The sequence below is a fragment of the Xylocopa sonorina genome, chromosome 13, assembly GCF_050948175.1.
Source record: "Xylocopa sonorina isolate GNS202 chromosome 13, iyXylSono1_principal, whole genome shotgun sequence".
Lineage (NCBI taxonomy): Eukaryota > Metazoa > Arthropoda > Insecta > Hymenoptera > Apidae > Xylocopa > Xylocopa sonorina.
The window spans coordinates 4,236,633-4,251,562 of record NC_135205.1 but is presented as its reverse complement, the minus strand read 5'-3'; the positions used below and the strand labels follow the sequence as shown (position 1 = coordinate 4,251,562).

The window sequence follows — 14,930 nt, the reverse complement described above, 5'->3', positions numbered from 1 at the left end:
CCTAGAATCGATTCTTACATCGGTGTGTTAATGTTGGACAACTGTTTCAGCTTTTACTCTAGGAATCGGGGATAGTGGAAGAAAGGTGCGACATACCAAAACCTTGTGCCGTGATCTAAGATGAAAAGACGCATGGCGAAATCATCGTTTAGAAAGGTAAAGTGCACGAGGATAAATATCCAATTACCGATAGATTGTCTCACATGATTTTGACCATTCTAATTCTCTCTCACGCGCACATGTATACCAAATATTTAAATAGCACTATATCGGAACAGAAAGTTAATAATTCCATTAAACATAAAATTTTACGTTGTCTATAAAGTTGAATCGTTGTCATTCTATTTAATTATTGCATACTGACATGAACATGCACTGTAAACGTGCAAGCTATTGGTTTCGCAACGTTGTGCAATGTTGAGTATGCATCCGACGACAATGAAACGCTACAGGTTGCCGGTACTTGAGCAAGGGAGTACGTCAAAGAAGTAAATTTTTTGAAAGACCCGTTACACCGGGCAGTGAATAATCAGCAAGCACCCAGCGTATTCGTTTAAAAAGTCATTTAGATACAGTCTCATCGAGCCGTCCCTGGGCCGTCGTAAAGAGAGAGGGACTAACTACTTGCCTCCAAAACGGGGATACAACGTACCGTACGTTCACCGTGGCGGCGTTCACCTCAGTTTTATCGACGTACTTTTCCCCTTCTTTCTCTTTCTTTTTCCTTCGTTCCAGTAATGTCTAACACTCACTTACGCGTCCATTGCATACCTTTCCATCCCTCGTCCGATAACCGTGTCGACCTCGAAAAATTCCTGTTGTACCATGCGAATTGATACGCCGTCCTCGTCCTAGTGGCGGCCAATGGGGATATAATCGTGGAAACACGATTTCAAAGAAAGTTTCCGCAGTACGGAATTCACCTATGCAAATTTTATTATCAATGCTTCGCGTTACATATATTTTACTTAATTCTACGTGAAATTTAATTATCGTAGCGCGATATCAAAATACACAATGATCTCGGCGCGTGTACTCATGTGGAAGAATGTAGTTTGCATTTACCGGGTAGTCCAGAGTATAAACCGTAAAACCGGTTTTAAAGACGAGCGTGTCCTGAAGAATTTAGTACGTACGTTGTATGTACGTATTTTAGTACGTACGTACAGACCGGATTGAATGATAAATTCCATTATAACAGCACTTGCCAGGGGCCATGGAATGCTCGCGGACTGAAAGCGAATAATACCGACGCGCTGCTCCTAGTTTCTCTGGCAGTTGTTAGATGGAACTCGCGCATAACGCGCGACACTTGCGTGGTTTTTAAATTGCCTCTTATTCTTAAATTAAAAGAAGCCGCTCTTTTTAAACATTTCATACCATTGAATATGCAACAAAATTAGTACCAATATAATTATGATATCACAAATCGCAACTAGAGTAAAGAAACGATTGTTCACTTATCAGTTCAACTTTCATTTATAGTTGCATCGAAAACTAAATTCGATTTAAGGAATTCATAGATCCTGATTGTTTGCTACTTCTTTATCGTGATATTTTGCTTGCAATTAGATTACAGCTTCGTTATCTCTTTCGTTTTTCCACGAGAAAATCTACGCACGCGCTAACCAAACAAGACACGCGCATGTGTAACCATACGGTGTCACGTACCGTTAGAAGCTGGTAAGTTGGCAGTCGTTGATGTATGAGGGGCAAAAGGGGTATCTTTTTTACACGAAACCTATATAATTAAAATAAATAAATGTGATCTCTAGGATCCAATGGGGTAAACGCGTTTTTATGTGTTTGTTACCATAGCCAATCGTAGCCGACCTAAGCTGACCCATAGCCAATCACATCCGACTGCCACTTACAAGCTCCTTACTGTACACAAGTTTCATTTCACGACTCATCCCGTACGGACGCGCTTATCCGATCTTATCCGATATTAACGCGCCTAAACTTCACGGAGCAGGTGACATGTCGCTGTTCTCCTGTTGCATACGTCGGGTGAGTTTTATCATCTCCGCTCCCTCCTGCGGACAATCATAAAACCATACCTACCGAGATTGCAATAATGCATTAGCAGAACAACTGTTGCATAAAGTTGGGTAAAAGTGTTATCAGCGATTGAGGCAAAAATGGAAAAAAAACGTAATCGAATTCCAGTTTTGCTCATTAATTGCGATCAGACACTAAATCCTTTTCAATTTTGACCATCAATTGGATAGTCGATTAACGTCTTCGACGAGTGACGGTTAATTTCATCAACCAATTACGTCAGTCATCAATTTTTCGATGATTATTTTTGTAATATAAATACGCATTGATCATACATACAGGCAATGAAAATAAAAATTTTAATCGATTAATGTGCAACTCTATTTTAACGTTCCAGTTCAACCTGTTTACCCCACCTGTTAGATTTGCTTAATTATGTCTGAAAAGGCGCCAAAAATATTTTTGAATTACATGGTGTCGGAACTGACGCAACGTTTTGTTTCTTTAGCAGATTTTAAGAAATAAGTCTCGTGGATCTAAAGTGCCATTTATTTGGTTTGTTGAATCACGCGCCATCGCACGAACGTACGAATAATGGATTACTTTCCAGTATCTTGGGGCAAAAAATGTTTGCAGTTGAAAGACAATATGATAATATAATAATGATAAACGCAATACCCTGCTTGAATCACTGAAAATTTTATGTACGATATTAACGTAGCAAATATAGCGAATCTATCGATTTTATAGCCTACTAATTCCTGCATCGATTACGTCAGTGTAACTAATTTAAATCAGCCTGCCTTTATTTATAAATGTATTTAACGCGAATAATTTTAGAAATATCTTTTATGTAACTTGAAGCCAGTTCAAGTTCTAATAAATTATTTTTTCCCATGTGTTTTTGAATTAACCATTTCCTGGATATTTGTACTTTTTACAAGAAAACTATTCAAAGTATCCTTGTATTCAAGATTAAAGAATATTTATTAATGTTTGACTAGATTCAAAGGTAAAAGAGTAAAGGTAACGACAACGATGCGTTTCGACGTTCATCTTTTAACGGACCCGTTTATCAATTGGCCAAAATGTAGACAATTGGGAGAACAAAAAGAAACGGCTTGTTTACCAGAAAATGAAAAAAAAAATCGGTGTCGTGTCGATTTTTCCATGGTCGCGGGCTAGCCTTAATTCTTGCTCACCCCTGTCGCTCAGGTGGCAGAATCGGTAAACAGAAAAATGAAGTTAACTTCTCGTTGCGGGGTTGTTGGGGGCGGGGAGTGTGCTCAGCGCAACTCGCTAGGGTGAACGGATACATTTTCCGCTACTTAACGGATTTCATGCTCAAGTATCAAAGAGATCGTGTCCTTGCTCTAATCAGCGCGTGTATTAATAGGACGCGACTTTGGTTTTGCAAATTTTCTTAGAACCGTCGCGCCTTTTTCATCCCTTGTGCGCCCTGGGAGATGCCCGCCAGAAGAGACTTATTCGAAATAGACGAAGAAAAAAAACGAAAAGAACGGAACCGTTGGCTCCCTTCGATTATGGAGCGGAAAGTTAAGAACGATACGCTCTCGGTCGAAAGGTTCGATCGCTTGATTGCGATTCGGGCAAGGTACAAGGGATTAATTTTATACGTACCCAGCCCTTTTTTAACTCAACCACGTTCGAACTGAGTTTTAACCGTGACTCCTTGACTCGACGAACAAGTTGATTACTCGCAGCACAGACACTTTTGCTATTGTTTTATCCTTTCTGTTTTGCATGCAACTTCCAGAATCATGGAAGAATCGACAGTACTCGCCAGCAGGCACTGCTAAAAGAACCACCGGAGATATCATGGGAGAATACACTTGGGGCACCGGATGGTGTACCCTTTGACGACGACACGAAGGAACTCCTCAGGAAATGCATCGACGTCTCGACACCGACACCTACGACCCTGTCACAGATCATCAAGCGAAGCGAGGCCTTTCCTATCAATTTCCCGATTAACACCGTAAGATGTTCCACGCTGAGAGACAAAGGGGTTGCCACGAATATTCTCGAGGTTGGACTCTTCGAATCTATCTTAGAAAATTGAAGACATTTATCGAGGCTCGCGTAGTACGGTTTGGTACTGTCGAATCCGGTGTTTGCAGACTGAAATTTAATTGCAGATGAACGCAAATTCAGTTTATCCATTGATACACGAGGCAATGCTACCACTCGTCGCGCAGTGGTTGAAACACAAACGACTATACGGCAGTGCTATAGAGAGGGCCATGTACAAAGACATGGGGTTGGTGCAGTTCATTCATCGTTTGCTCGAGAAACGTGCCGTTCATTTCTTCGGGCCGAATGATCGATGGAAACTGATAGATGGTAAGACAGGCGTGAATGGATGGGAGAACGTTGGCACTGATCAGGAAAAAGAACCTCTGGTTAGTGCACCATCGATGTTAAATCTGATTATACTTGTTCTACTTTTGGACATTCCAATTAATTATTTATTATTTAATTCGAATGTTTTGGTTTTTTTTTAAATAATAGGTGTTGACGAAATGTTTGTCGTACGACGAAATCAAACTGTCTTCTATGATGGCGATGTCTTCCCACACTGAATTCATAAACGATGGCTCGCGAGACAACAGGGGCATCGCAAGTGCCGACCCAGACTCCATTCAGCCGAGAGGAGTCATTATAGGTGTCGTGGGAACAAGGTTTTCTATGTTCATTTAACGCTTACCATTAACAAAAGTTGTCCTAAATATTTATTTACAAAACTAATACCTGTATGCTTTAATCAAGCATGAGTTTTTCATTTCATTCGCTTGCTGTTCACAGATTCACACGACCACGCGTTATGGAATACCAAGATATCGTTACAACACCTCAGCAGAATACCGTGGAGAACGGGTGAGTTGTGGTATTTATCGTATAAAAAGTACACACAGTTATTTTATTTGCATATTAGTTAATAAACAATCATTTTGATATTTAATATTATTAAATTTAAATCATGTGTATACAAAATAATTTGAAATACCTTTCATCGTTTGATAAATTTTTCAAGAAGCTACAGAAATTAGTAGTAGGTATCCACTTTCAGCGTCAAAGATGTACATAAATAAAACATTGTTAAGAAAAGCAGTACTTTATTTCCTCCTAAAAAACACTTACTGTATATTTAAAATGAAAATTATACACAAAAGGTTAAAAATAGACTTCAATGTGTACTGTGGTATTTTTGCAACAGATATGGACCGCCCTCGAGTGGAAGTTCAGAAGAGATACGTGGGCTGCGCGTTTTGTGGGCAAAATTCTATGGCGAGGAACACCTTCCATTGTACGAGGAAACGCTGAAGCAAGTTAAATCGAAAGACAACAAAAGATATCTCTCGTTAACCAGTCAAACTGTCTTCGACATCGAGAATTACATGAAGAGAACACTACTCACTGTAGAAATAATACTTCTCGAAGCTAATACACGAGCCGAGAAGCAAAATACGACTGCCTTTCTTCACGTTGTGGGTTTTGGTCTCGGTTAGTAAAAAATTCTTCTAAGAAAGATTGTATATATTTACATTTTTTAAATATATCATTAATTTTCGTATAAAAATATATTTCCAGGTGTATGGAGAATAATTCAAGACCAAGAAATATACTTTCTAAAAACGTTCGAGATCGCGCTCAGGAAGATGAACAAGAAACTGAGATACGTCTCTGATATAATGTTTGCGTACTTCCATCATCAGAAATGCGGCGACGCGGGAAACGGCGACTATCTTGGAGGTTTGCCAACAATTCTAAGCTATCTGTTCCTCGAACGCTAACTTTGTGCGTATTCCTTGTATTGTTGCAACTTTTTCCAGATATTAAGATTCACTTCGCTCTCAGAGAGCCTCACAGCAAACTATTTAGATCTTCGGACGTGGACAAGCTTCTAGTGGTGACGTACGCATGGGACGGAAACGCGTTACCAGGTTGTCGAATAACTTACGTTGATCAGAATAATACCCATAATCATAATAATCATAGAAATCAATCGTTCGTTTTGTAGGAAACGAATTCTGGTGCGGATATTTGTCGTCGAGCGGAGATCCTGCCGCGGCGTGCAGTAGCCAAATCGCGGAATTGCACACCTCTCGAATAAATCCTCGAGCATGCGGTGCCAGCTTACACGTTGCATCCGCACAGCATGGTATTTTGCACATATCGGATTACGCGAAGCTTCATCTTGCTTAGGTGAATTATTTTCCCGCGCTGTTAGAAACAGGCGCGTCGAAGGGAAGTTACAATAAAGATTTCCGATTTCTGAATGCAGGAAAGGGCTGGCCCACCAGGGCTGGGCACCAGTCAACGAAGACCATCTCGATCTCCTCGCAGTCAAAGGAGTCGTAGCGCGGATGTAGACTGTTTAAAGAAGTACACGGAGAGACGAGTAGAGGAGAGAAGGCACACTGAAATACCGGACACAAGCAAGCTCGATCCGTCCAGATGGATCCCACTGCCAAGAAACATAACGCGGATCCAACCGGCGTTGAAGAAATCCCCACAGCCAGCGAGAGATGAAGAGAAACGGAGTTCGGTTTCAAGTGAACCAGAGGAAAACGCGACAGATAGTAAAGCGAACGAAAGCACGCAAAAGAAATTGTCTCCTACGAAGGAGGAAGGGGCAGCGAAGGGTCCTCAGGAAGAGAAAAATGATACAGCCTCGGCAGCCACGCAGAGGCAGACGTCCGGCAGGAGTCTTAGCGCGGATGTTGGCCGTATAAAGAAAGAGAAACTGGTCGAGGAACGAAGGCATACGGAATGCAGCGACCCCAGAACAATCGCGACGAGGTTGACTGAGCACATTTTCCTAGTCAAAAAGAAACCGATGCCGTGAACGGAGTCGATTCGATACACGCGTAGAATTCGTGATAAGTAACCGAGTTGTTGCACTAACCTGTAATAATCGATCACTAGGGATACACGTTAACTATGTCATTATATGTACATAGAATAATAATTATAATAATTCGATGTCGGTCGTTGTGTGGATAGAAATGTATACGGCATTATAATAGAACAAAAAAAAAAAGAAAAAAACGCAGCTCTCGTTTGTTCGGTAAATACATATATAAAGCATACGTATAATATATAAAAGCCATAACGGAAAAAAGAAACAAAATCGTTGTTGATTAACTGACCCTTTCTGACGCTTAAACCAAATGTACCGAGTCTAGACACTGGATTTCTGATACCAAATACCTTTAGGTGGCTACCGCAAATTAACACCTCAAGGTTCCGCTACGATGCGTCACCATTCGCCAGGATCAGCAACAGCTGCGAAATCACGAAAAACGCCGCGACCAGATGGATGACATTCGTGAAAAACCCGTCCCCGGGTCCGCTACCGCGAATGAACCCGGAAAGAAAGTCTTCCGGAACGGAAGCGTGTGACGCGACCAACAAATCGCAGCTTAAAGAAGTTAAGCATGAGTCTCCAAAGTGGGAACCTCTGCGAAAGTTCGCGTCGAAGACCAACACGGAAACTAGCCAAAAACGAGGTAAGTAAGCGTGCGATAGTAACGAACAATTGACGCGCGAACAATCGCAATTCATAATATAATTGCAGATGAGTTGGAACCAAGCCGTGATTTACTAGCGTCGAAGCATTCCCCTGATGCCAATGAGCAGTCGAAAAGACTTACCCAACGTATGCGAGATCTGTACGATTTTAAAACGGAAAACGAATGGCCAAAGAGGGCGACGAATGCTCGTCGTGGTAACACATGGATCAGTAAGAGTAGCAGCGAGGAGGAGAGGACTAACCAACAGATTCGCAGAAACAGCCAAGACTTGGAGTTCAACGATAGAATGAACGTAATCAAGGTGAGCATCGACCGTATTGGATACTAAATATTTCTTGAATTTTTATTGAAAACTTCACAGCTAAAGGACACGAAGGTGCGATCAGAATACCAGGAGCCCAAACAATCGCCAAAGACAGAGCAGCACCCGGATGGTACCGATGTTTTCAACAGCGAGTACGAGGAGCGATTAAGAAAGTTCAACGAGAGGCTCCGATATAGCGAAGATCTTGGTCTGGCCAAGCCAAAAATCAAAGAAAGACGAACCCATTCCGACGATTACGACGAGAAGACTCGTCGAGCATCCACGCGATCGAATCGAACGGAAGGTTCCCTGCAAACAGAGGGTTCCATTCGATCTACGCGTTCAGCACGCGCAGGAGGCTCGCAAGAAGCTAAAAGAACCACCAACCAAGTTGAGAAAAAGAGGCCTTCCGATGCCAGCAGCAAGTCCAGGGGTAGCTACGCCGAGGTTGCTCCCATAACTGCTGTGAAGAGGGATTCCCGTACCAGCGATGCGAGTTATGCGACTGTTACCAACTACTCCGCGAAACGGGCGAGTGTGGACTGCAAAAGTACCAGGCCAATGGTGGAACTTCCGCCGCGAAGAGCTTTCAGCCAAACGGAAGAGAGGCCATCGTCGCCTGTCCCGCCTGTGGAATGGAATGATGATCGTTACGCAGCTGCTCGCCTCAAACAGATCGCTGAACGTCAGAAAAGGGACAGTACAAGATACAAAGTGTACCTGACGTAAAATAGCCGAGCGTGTTTTCGATTTCCAGTTAGTGCTCGAATAAGTGTGCGTGTACAGCTTGGTGTACACATAGCAAGAACCTTTTTAGGAGTTCGATTACTCAATATGTATTTTCTTTGACGCGGAACTGACTTAACAAACGTAATAGAAAATGTTGGCAGAGTACCATCGAAGGTAGACAAGATGTGCGTTCGAGATAGATTTTGTGTTTGATAATTTATTCTATCAGCCTGTGGTTGTTAGTAAGGCAGTTATTCTAATTAAGTGTTACACGTAGTCGTTTAAAGTTACTAGCACCCTTCTCGCCACTATTCAGTTTCAGACTGTTGAATATGTGTACCGTACGCTGACGATGGTGCTTTATACATATCGATTCTTGTACATTATCTAGCAACATTGTTGAACCGTACGATGTTATCCAATCGAGATTATAAAAAGAGATTGCACCGATGTTTGATTAAACGATTGTAAATCTTGAACAGAGGATTGATTTTCGTTAACTGATATATGAGACACATCGTTTATGGTTGCAATTGAATGTAAATTATGAGAGAGAGAGAGAGAGAGAGGTACACTTAATACTGTACAAACAATGTAATATGATTTACCTAATAAAATATTCTTCGAGAAAGATGATAGTTTTCAACTAAGAAGAAACTTCACGATTCCCTGACGTTCAGGTTCTCTAAGTAATAAAACAACTTCTTCTAGACTAGATTGCACTTGTTCAGCATTGAATGACACTTTTACTTTCAGGTGATTACGAGCTTTTACAATTATCTATTGGCATTTGAAGAACCAGATTGCCCCTTAAAATTACGAACTACTTTCAAACAAATCGATCGATCATCTTTACTGAAACAGCTTCGATCGATTCAAGACGTCATACTCAATAAACCACACGATCGTTCATCTTACTTGCGCTCGACGTTCCGAAAATCGTTACGAAACCCTGAGTTAGAGTCTTTTACGAATGTGACTTTCACCCTCTTCCTCATAGGCACGCCATGTATAGAAGACGGTAAAGTTTTGCAGTCCCTGCTCTGACTGGACGACTGCTCCTCCTCCTCTTTCTCGACTTTCAGTCTCTTTTGGCCGCAATTTGACGCACTTCCGTTAATAGTGGAGTTGCTCGTTACTGACACACTCGATGAACAATTCGTCAAGATGTTCGTACTGGTTATGACTTGCACGTTGATCTGAGGTGACTTTGGATAGGTAGAAACTCGTGAGCCGGCTGCAGAACGAGGCAGACTTCCGTTGCTGGGCGCATTTGATGGAAGTGGATTCTGTGCAGCAGCCGTAGACGGTGTGATGCTTCTCTTGTTAACCGTATTTGCCATATTGTGACCACCAGTAGGTGCGATCATTAACAAATTGTTCCCATTCTTGTCGCACACCACGTGAGAGATCGGATGCTGTAACTGTTTCTGTCCAGAGTAGTTCATTCTGTACGCGTGATTCTCGTTCATCTGCTTCTCCTGCTTCAAGTACGGCACTGTGGACTTCGTGTGATAGCCCGTTGAATTTTGACTGCTGAAATTCGGCTCGCATTTTATACGGACTTCGTGCTGCGTCGCTTCGCTTCGTTCTTGCGCTTTCTGCCATTCCAGGACGTTGCTCAACAATCGTATATATCTAAAAATATTTACAACTTTACATGCCGTACTTGATGAACTTCTAGATCAACGAACGATCTATTCGTAGGAGCGAATTACCGAATTGCCATCCGTAAGATTTCATTCTTGGACAGTTTCTTGTCTGGTGGATGAGTGGGTACCAATTTTCGTAGCTCAGCGAATGCACCACTTACGTTTTGCTGCCTCCAACGCTCGCGACTGTTCGTAAAGAGTTTCCGTACACCCACGGTTCCAACTCGAGGGATTGGCGAGCCAAGGTGTCCACTACCAGAGGACGAAATGCCATCTAGCTATGAAATTATTATCAATTTTAATGGTAAGCTGTAGGTCACTATTTGTTAAACAGAGTTCGACAAGAATTCGCCAGATTCTGTACACATTTACTCACGGAATTGGTGCGGTCCCTCCGTTTCTTTCCTTGTTCCTCTTCCTCGTCCGTGTCGTGGGAATAAAATTCATCAGAGAGCATCGCTTCCTCTTCCGTGTCCCTTGACGTGCCTGGAGAATCACCGACATCCTCCACCAGTTCTCCTTCGCCAGACAAAAGTGAGTCCGCTGGAGAACCGTTCTCCGTTTCTACTGTTCCTCCGGCGCAGCCATTATACGTCAGCATCGACTGCGATTCAATAACACACCAATGATTATGAAACAGCAAACGAATCGAGTAGAAAATCTGCACGAAAATGATACTACTTTTTAACAAGATTCGCGAAGAAACAATTTCTCCTTTCGAGGGAAGCATACAAGTCTATTGTATGTTAAACCGTTTAAAATTACTCGCACGTGTTTCTTGAAACGTTCTGTTAATTAAATATTTTATTTTAGAATCTCTTTTAGTAAAAGTTATCAAAACACACTGTTTTATGTAAGGAAAATTCCTCTCTCTTTAAAAAAGACTTACAATTTTTACTTATTTACTTTTCTATCAATACCAGCGAATCATTCGCGACGTCTTCACTCGAGTCATTCGTTACAATTATTCACGTTACATCTCCGAACGATCATGCATAACTGTTCGCATTTATGTACGCAAATGAGCGAACGTTTACGTCCGCTTAATATTTATACGCATTGTTTCATGTTTCCCAGCCGCATGGTAATTAATCAAACGATGAATGACAGAAGACGCGGGAAATCTGGTTGAATTATCACGAACGAATTTAGCCTACATAGGCGCCAACAGGACGTCCCTATCGCAACCTCCCTTCACGTTTTCGTCCCTGACATTTAATAGATACGTACACACACACGAACAAATTATTTCATTTTATCAGTCAATGTGCATAGCATTTGTTCGTCTTCTACGAAACAATTTATTTTTTAAAATACAATTCCTAGGAAAAGATAAACCATGAAACTTCGAGAGTAGAGACAGACTTTTAGCAAAAATTTGCCAGCATAGTTAACACTCGATTAAAACGAAAAAGACAACGTGTATTCTGTCAAAATCGAAGTCTATCGGCACAAGACATGAAGTAATTTTCAGCACAATAGCAGCTTACCATATTGAAATACAAGATTTTTTTGTTCACTTTCACTTCGACACTGAATTTACAATTTGTGAAACAAATTAATTCACTTTGTAAAACAAGTTGTAACGATCTTTGGGGGCACTTCGGCTACGGATTTCCCGTGGTTACGATTGTAGCTGACGTTAAACCGACTGACGAGCCCAGACGGGCCGATTTAACTAATAGAAAGTACGGTACAACCCCCGGGAAAATGAATTTTGCGAAGGCGGAGCGCAGGCCTCATGGGTGGAGCTCCTCTTTGGACCGTCCCATACTGTTCCATGCGTATCCAGCATCCCTCCGTGCACCCTTAGGTCGCTGTTCAACCCCTGGGTGCCAGATAAACGCGACAGAAAGAAAGAAATATCGATTGTCCGCGATCCACTGCAAAAAAAACATCATAGCAGCGAGTATTGTAACAAACATTGCGTATAAATTCGATACGATGCGATTTAAAAATGGAATTTCAATTTTGGATGTCGTCAGGGTTCTAAATAATTTATTTTAACAACACAGCAATATTTTTTAAGTCAATTCCTACCATTTTTCTATTCTCGTACTATTTTTCTATATTGATAGTAAAAGTAATATTGAAAAAATCTGAGTGAAATACTTTAATCGATGTGCGAGCATCTTTTATCTCAGCAAGTTCCCAAACAATTAGATTCTTATTAGCGGACCCCGTCGAATCAACGGGAAACGGTGGGGTGTAAAAAAAGGGAGCCCTGTTTAATATACATTAGGGGTGAGAAGTTCCTGGCTGTTGTCAAGTGGCCACCAGCCACGAGCTGTTTTATTGTGACACCTCCGGAGGGTGCTACAGATTTTCCACCGGGACGAGTCAGAGGGTGTCATCGTACGATCCTGATTAAATGATTAAATCTACGATCGCGTTCATTCGAGCGCTATTACTGGGCAATCTGCGTGGGAGCTGGCTATAATTTCGCCTAAGTCCAGGGTGATTGGAAAACGTTTGCTGGGAAGACAAAGAAACAAACGCGTGATACATTGCGAAACACGGTAGTCGCCGTGTTATTGCATACTCTGACAATTTACGTTTTATCATCGCACGTTTGGAGCTACAAACGTTAAAAAAAGCACCTCGAGGAAAATTGAAAATGCAATTCTATGCTACTGTTCAGGCAATTTAAAATTATAGTATATCTATTGACAGTAGGTACTTTGCATTATTTTGTGATTAATTTATTGACTACACCTGGATAGATAAGAGCAAGACTGAGATAGAACACAGATAACCCAATTTAATAAGCTATTTTCTTTTAAACGTGTTCAGCATCGAACGTATAATAACCGAATAATTTCTTCAGACAAATAATTGTTATACATGTTGGTGCGCAAATTGAAATAATTATGTTAAACGCAATTTACATTTAATATAATGTTATATAAGTAAAAAAAATCGACTGGCACGAGTACAATCAATGATTCGGGACGAAAAAATGAAGTTCAGCTCTCGTTTGATAACGCAGCCATGATTAGATAAGACACCAGCCGATGTTATTTGTCGCTTAATTGTGTGGGAAACATCTTCGAGGCAGATGTAAATGGGACGAAACAGGAAGGAGGTGGAGACAGACTTAGTCACGAGTTTCTATGCATATGACGCACAGATAACGAGAGTACGGCTTCGTTAAAGATCTTTCTTACCCATCGCTACCGAACCAAAGACCAGGGCGAACTGTTCATTGTTAAAAATTTATAATTCAGGCATCAGGAATTTAAGAACGTATATTTTTTAATGCCGCTATTAGGATCGTACTTTTTAACTTTATCGACACCTTAATCTGAAAATAAAAGGCATCTAAACGACACGTGCGTCACCCTTGAATGGTGTCGCGTGCCTTATTCGTAATGCCACCCATTCGAGGGGTGACTTCTTTTTCATTCTTCGCTAATCCATTATTGCGGCCGCATATGGTGTGTGATACTTCTGCGACAGAGAAGTGCGGTAATATATGAATAAATAACGTCGATACACGTCTACGCGTAAACGGAATTTACACTTAGAGAAATTTGTTGCACAAAACATTTTATGTACTTAGACTTATGTGGATAACTGGGCAGCTACGAATTTCAAAGAAGAATTATTAACTGATGTCGATACGTTAAACGATAAAAATATCCATCGAACCTATAAGCACCCCAAAAGAGCTCTAATTCTCGGCATAGTGAGAAAAAGGGCGTGCGGGGTGAGTTCTGTAGCGGTTTCCCACAGAGATAGTAACATACAGCTCAATTTGTGCGTGCCTACCAATACGAATTGGGTATTACCACTATCTCCCATGAAATATACTCTCTGTGGTCATCTAAAATAAAATAAAATTACAGATTGCGACGTAAACATTAAAAATATATTACGAAATTAAAACGCCTCTTCTTAGAATTATTTGATAATTCAGTAATTTATTGATCGCAATGCTAGTGTTTTAAAAACAAAACAGTGTACGTAAAATTCAGTAAAAAAAAATTGTATTCGTTCCACAAATTATTATCTCTACAGAAATTTTTTCTCTTTCCATGGCATAAAATGACAAAGTTGAAAATTATCGATTCGTGCGCGCATATCGCGGACATATTATCGTAAAAAGTAACGATTTAAATTCTGTACGAATCATCGTGAGATATCGGTGGTATCTGAAATCAGTGAGGTATTATGGCATGGACAAAACCTAACCGGGGATGGAATATGGTCGAGGACGTAGAAGAATTATCGTTGGCAGGCTGCGGCAATAGAAAAGAGGCGTGTCGCCCGGTTTGCGCAGTGTCCCATGAAACGTCAACGCGTTCAAATAGAATCCCCATACCGAAGGTGGCCTCGGTGGCACAACTATAGAGGTGGAGGGTGGACCCGCAAGGCACGGGGATGAAATCAATTTTCGTTATCGCCGTCAACCAGCCGCTCCATATTAATCCCATTATTAGTGTTTGCTTTCCACGTGCCATACCTACTAGACGATCGCTAATTCATCCTGAAATTGTCCAAGTTACGGTACACGAAAATGCGAAAAGTCTGGAGTTGTTTGCATTTCCGTATAATAAGAAATGCAATTGCCTTGGTCATCAAATACATTTTCCGTTGTGACACTCAATACATGATAATCCTTACTGATACGTATGAAAATTTTGTCGTCCACGAAATCCATCGAAGCGTTTTACGAAGTAGCGT

The 14,930-nt window shown here is 41.2% G+C and overlaps 3 protein-coding genes across 4 annotated transcripts; 2 read left to right on the top strand and 1 right to left on the bottom strand.

Annotated features, from left to right (window-relative positions):
* Positions 1-1,884: 1,884 nt before the first annotated feature.
* LOC143430279 (ADP-ribosylarginine hydrolase CG2909) lies at positions 1,885-6,450 on the top strand. The gene is made up of 10 exons (XM_076906380.1): positions 1,885-2,010; positions 3,779-4,051; positions 4,161-4,424; positions 4,534-4,703; positions 4,828-4,899; positions 5,240-5,526; positions 5,614-5,775; positions 5,856-5,966; positions 6,044-6,228; positions 6,308-6,450. Exons 1-9 carry the CDS (start codon positions 1,981-1,983, stop codon positions 6,226-6,228), a joined length of 1,554 nt encoding a protein of 517 aa, XP_076762495.1. The 5' UTR covers positions 1,885-1,980; the 3' UTR covers positions 6,308-6,450.
* On the top strand, positions 6,302-8,754 carry LOC143430132 (uncharacterized). The gene is made up of 4 exons (XM_076906132.1): positions 6,302-6,825; positions 7,243-7,535; positions 7,604-7,860; positions 7,921-8,754. The coding sequence occupies exons 1-4, from the start codon at positions 6,302-6,304 to the stop codon at positions 8,590-8,592; spliced, it is 1,746 nt and encodes a 581-aa protein (XP_076762247.1). The 3' UTR covers positions 8,593-8,754.
* A 289-nt stretch (positions 8,755-9,043) lies between these two features.
* Positions 9,044-14,030, bottom strand: Hlh3b (Helix loop helix protein 3B). Of its 2 annotated transcripts, XM_076906385.1 has the most exons (5): positions 13,896-14,030; positions 13,412-13,694; positions 10,621-10,848; positions 10,311-10,522; positions 9,044-10,230 (listed from the first exon to the last, which is right to left on the bottom strand). In XM_076906385.1, exons 3-5 carry the CDS (start codon positions 10,843-10,845, stop codon positions 9,507-9,509), a joined length of 1,161 nt encoding a protein of 386 aa, XP_076762500.1. In that variant the 5' UTR covers positions 10,846-10,848; positions 13,412-13,694; positions 13,896-14,030; the 3' UTR covers positions 9,044-9,506. The 2 variants fall into 2 exon arrangements, with proteins under 2 accessions (XP_076762500.1, XP_076762499.1); XM_076906384.1 differs by lacking the exons at positions 13,412-13,694; positions 13,896-14,030 and adding an exon at positions 11,134-11,243 and having other exon boundaries at positions 9,045-10,230.
* Between the last annotated feature and the right edge of the window lie 900 nt (positions 14,031-14,930).

Coding starts and splice junctions, on each gene's coding strand:
- LOC143430279 (XM_076906380.1), top strand. CDS start 1,981: ATGTCGCTGTTCTCCTGTTGCATACGTCGG. Junction 4,425..4,533: donor ATCAGGAAAAAGAACCTCTG/GTTAGTGCACCA, acceptor TTTAAATAATAG/GTGTTGACGAAATGTTTGTC. Junction 5,527..5,613: donor CGTTGTGGGTTTTGGTCTCG/GTTAGTAAAAAA, acceptor ATATATTTCCAG/GTGTATGGAGAATAATTCAA.
- LOC143430132 (XM_076906132.1), top strand. CDS start 6,302: ATGCAGGAAAGGGCTGGCCCACCAGGGCTGGGCACCAGTCAACGAAGA. Junction 6,826..7,242: donor CCCAGAACAATCGCGACGAG/GTTGACTGAGCA, acceptor AAATACCTTTAG/GTGGCTACCGCAAATTAACA. Junction 7,536..7,603: donor GGAAACTAGCCAAAAACGAG/GTAAGTAAGCGT, acceptor ATATAATTGCAG/ATGAGTTGGAACCAAGCCGT.
- Hlh3b (XM_076906385.1), bottom strand. CDS start 10,845: ATGCTGACGTATAATGGCTGCGCCGGAGGAACAGTAGAAACGGAGAAC. Junction 10,523..10,620: donor GGAGGGACCGCACCAATTCC/GTGAGTAAATGT, acceptor ATAATTTCATAG/CTAGATGGCATTTCGTCCTC. Junction 10,231..10,310: donor ATCTTACGGATGGCAATTCG/GTAATTCGCTCC, acceptor AAATATTTTTAG/ATATATACGATTGTTGAGCA.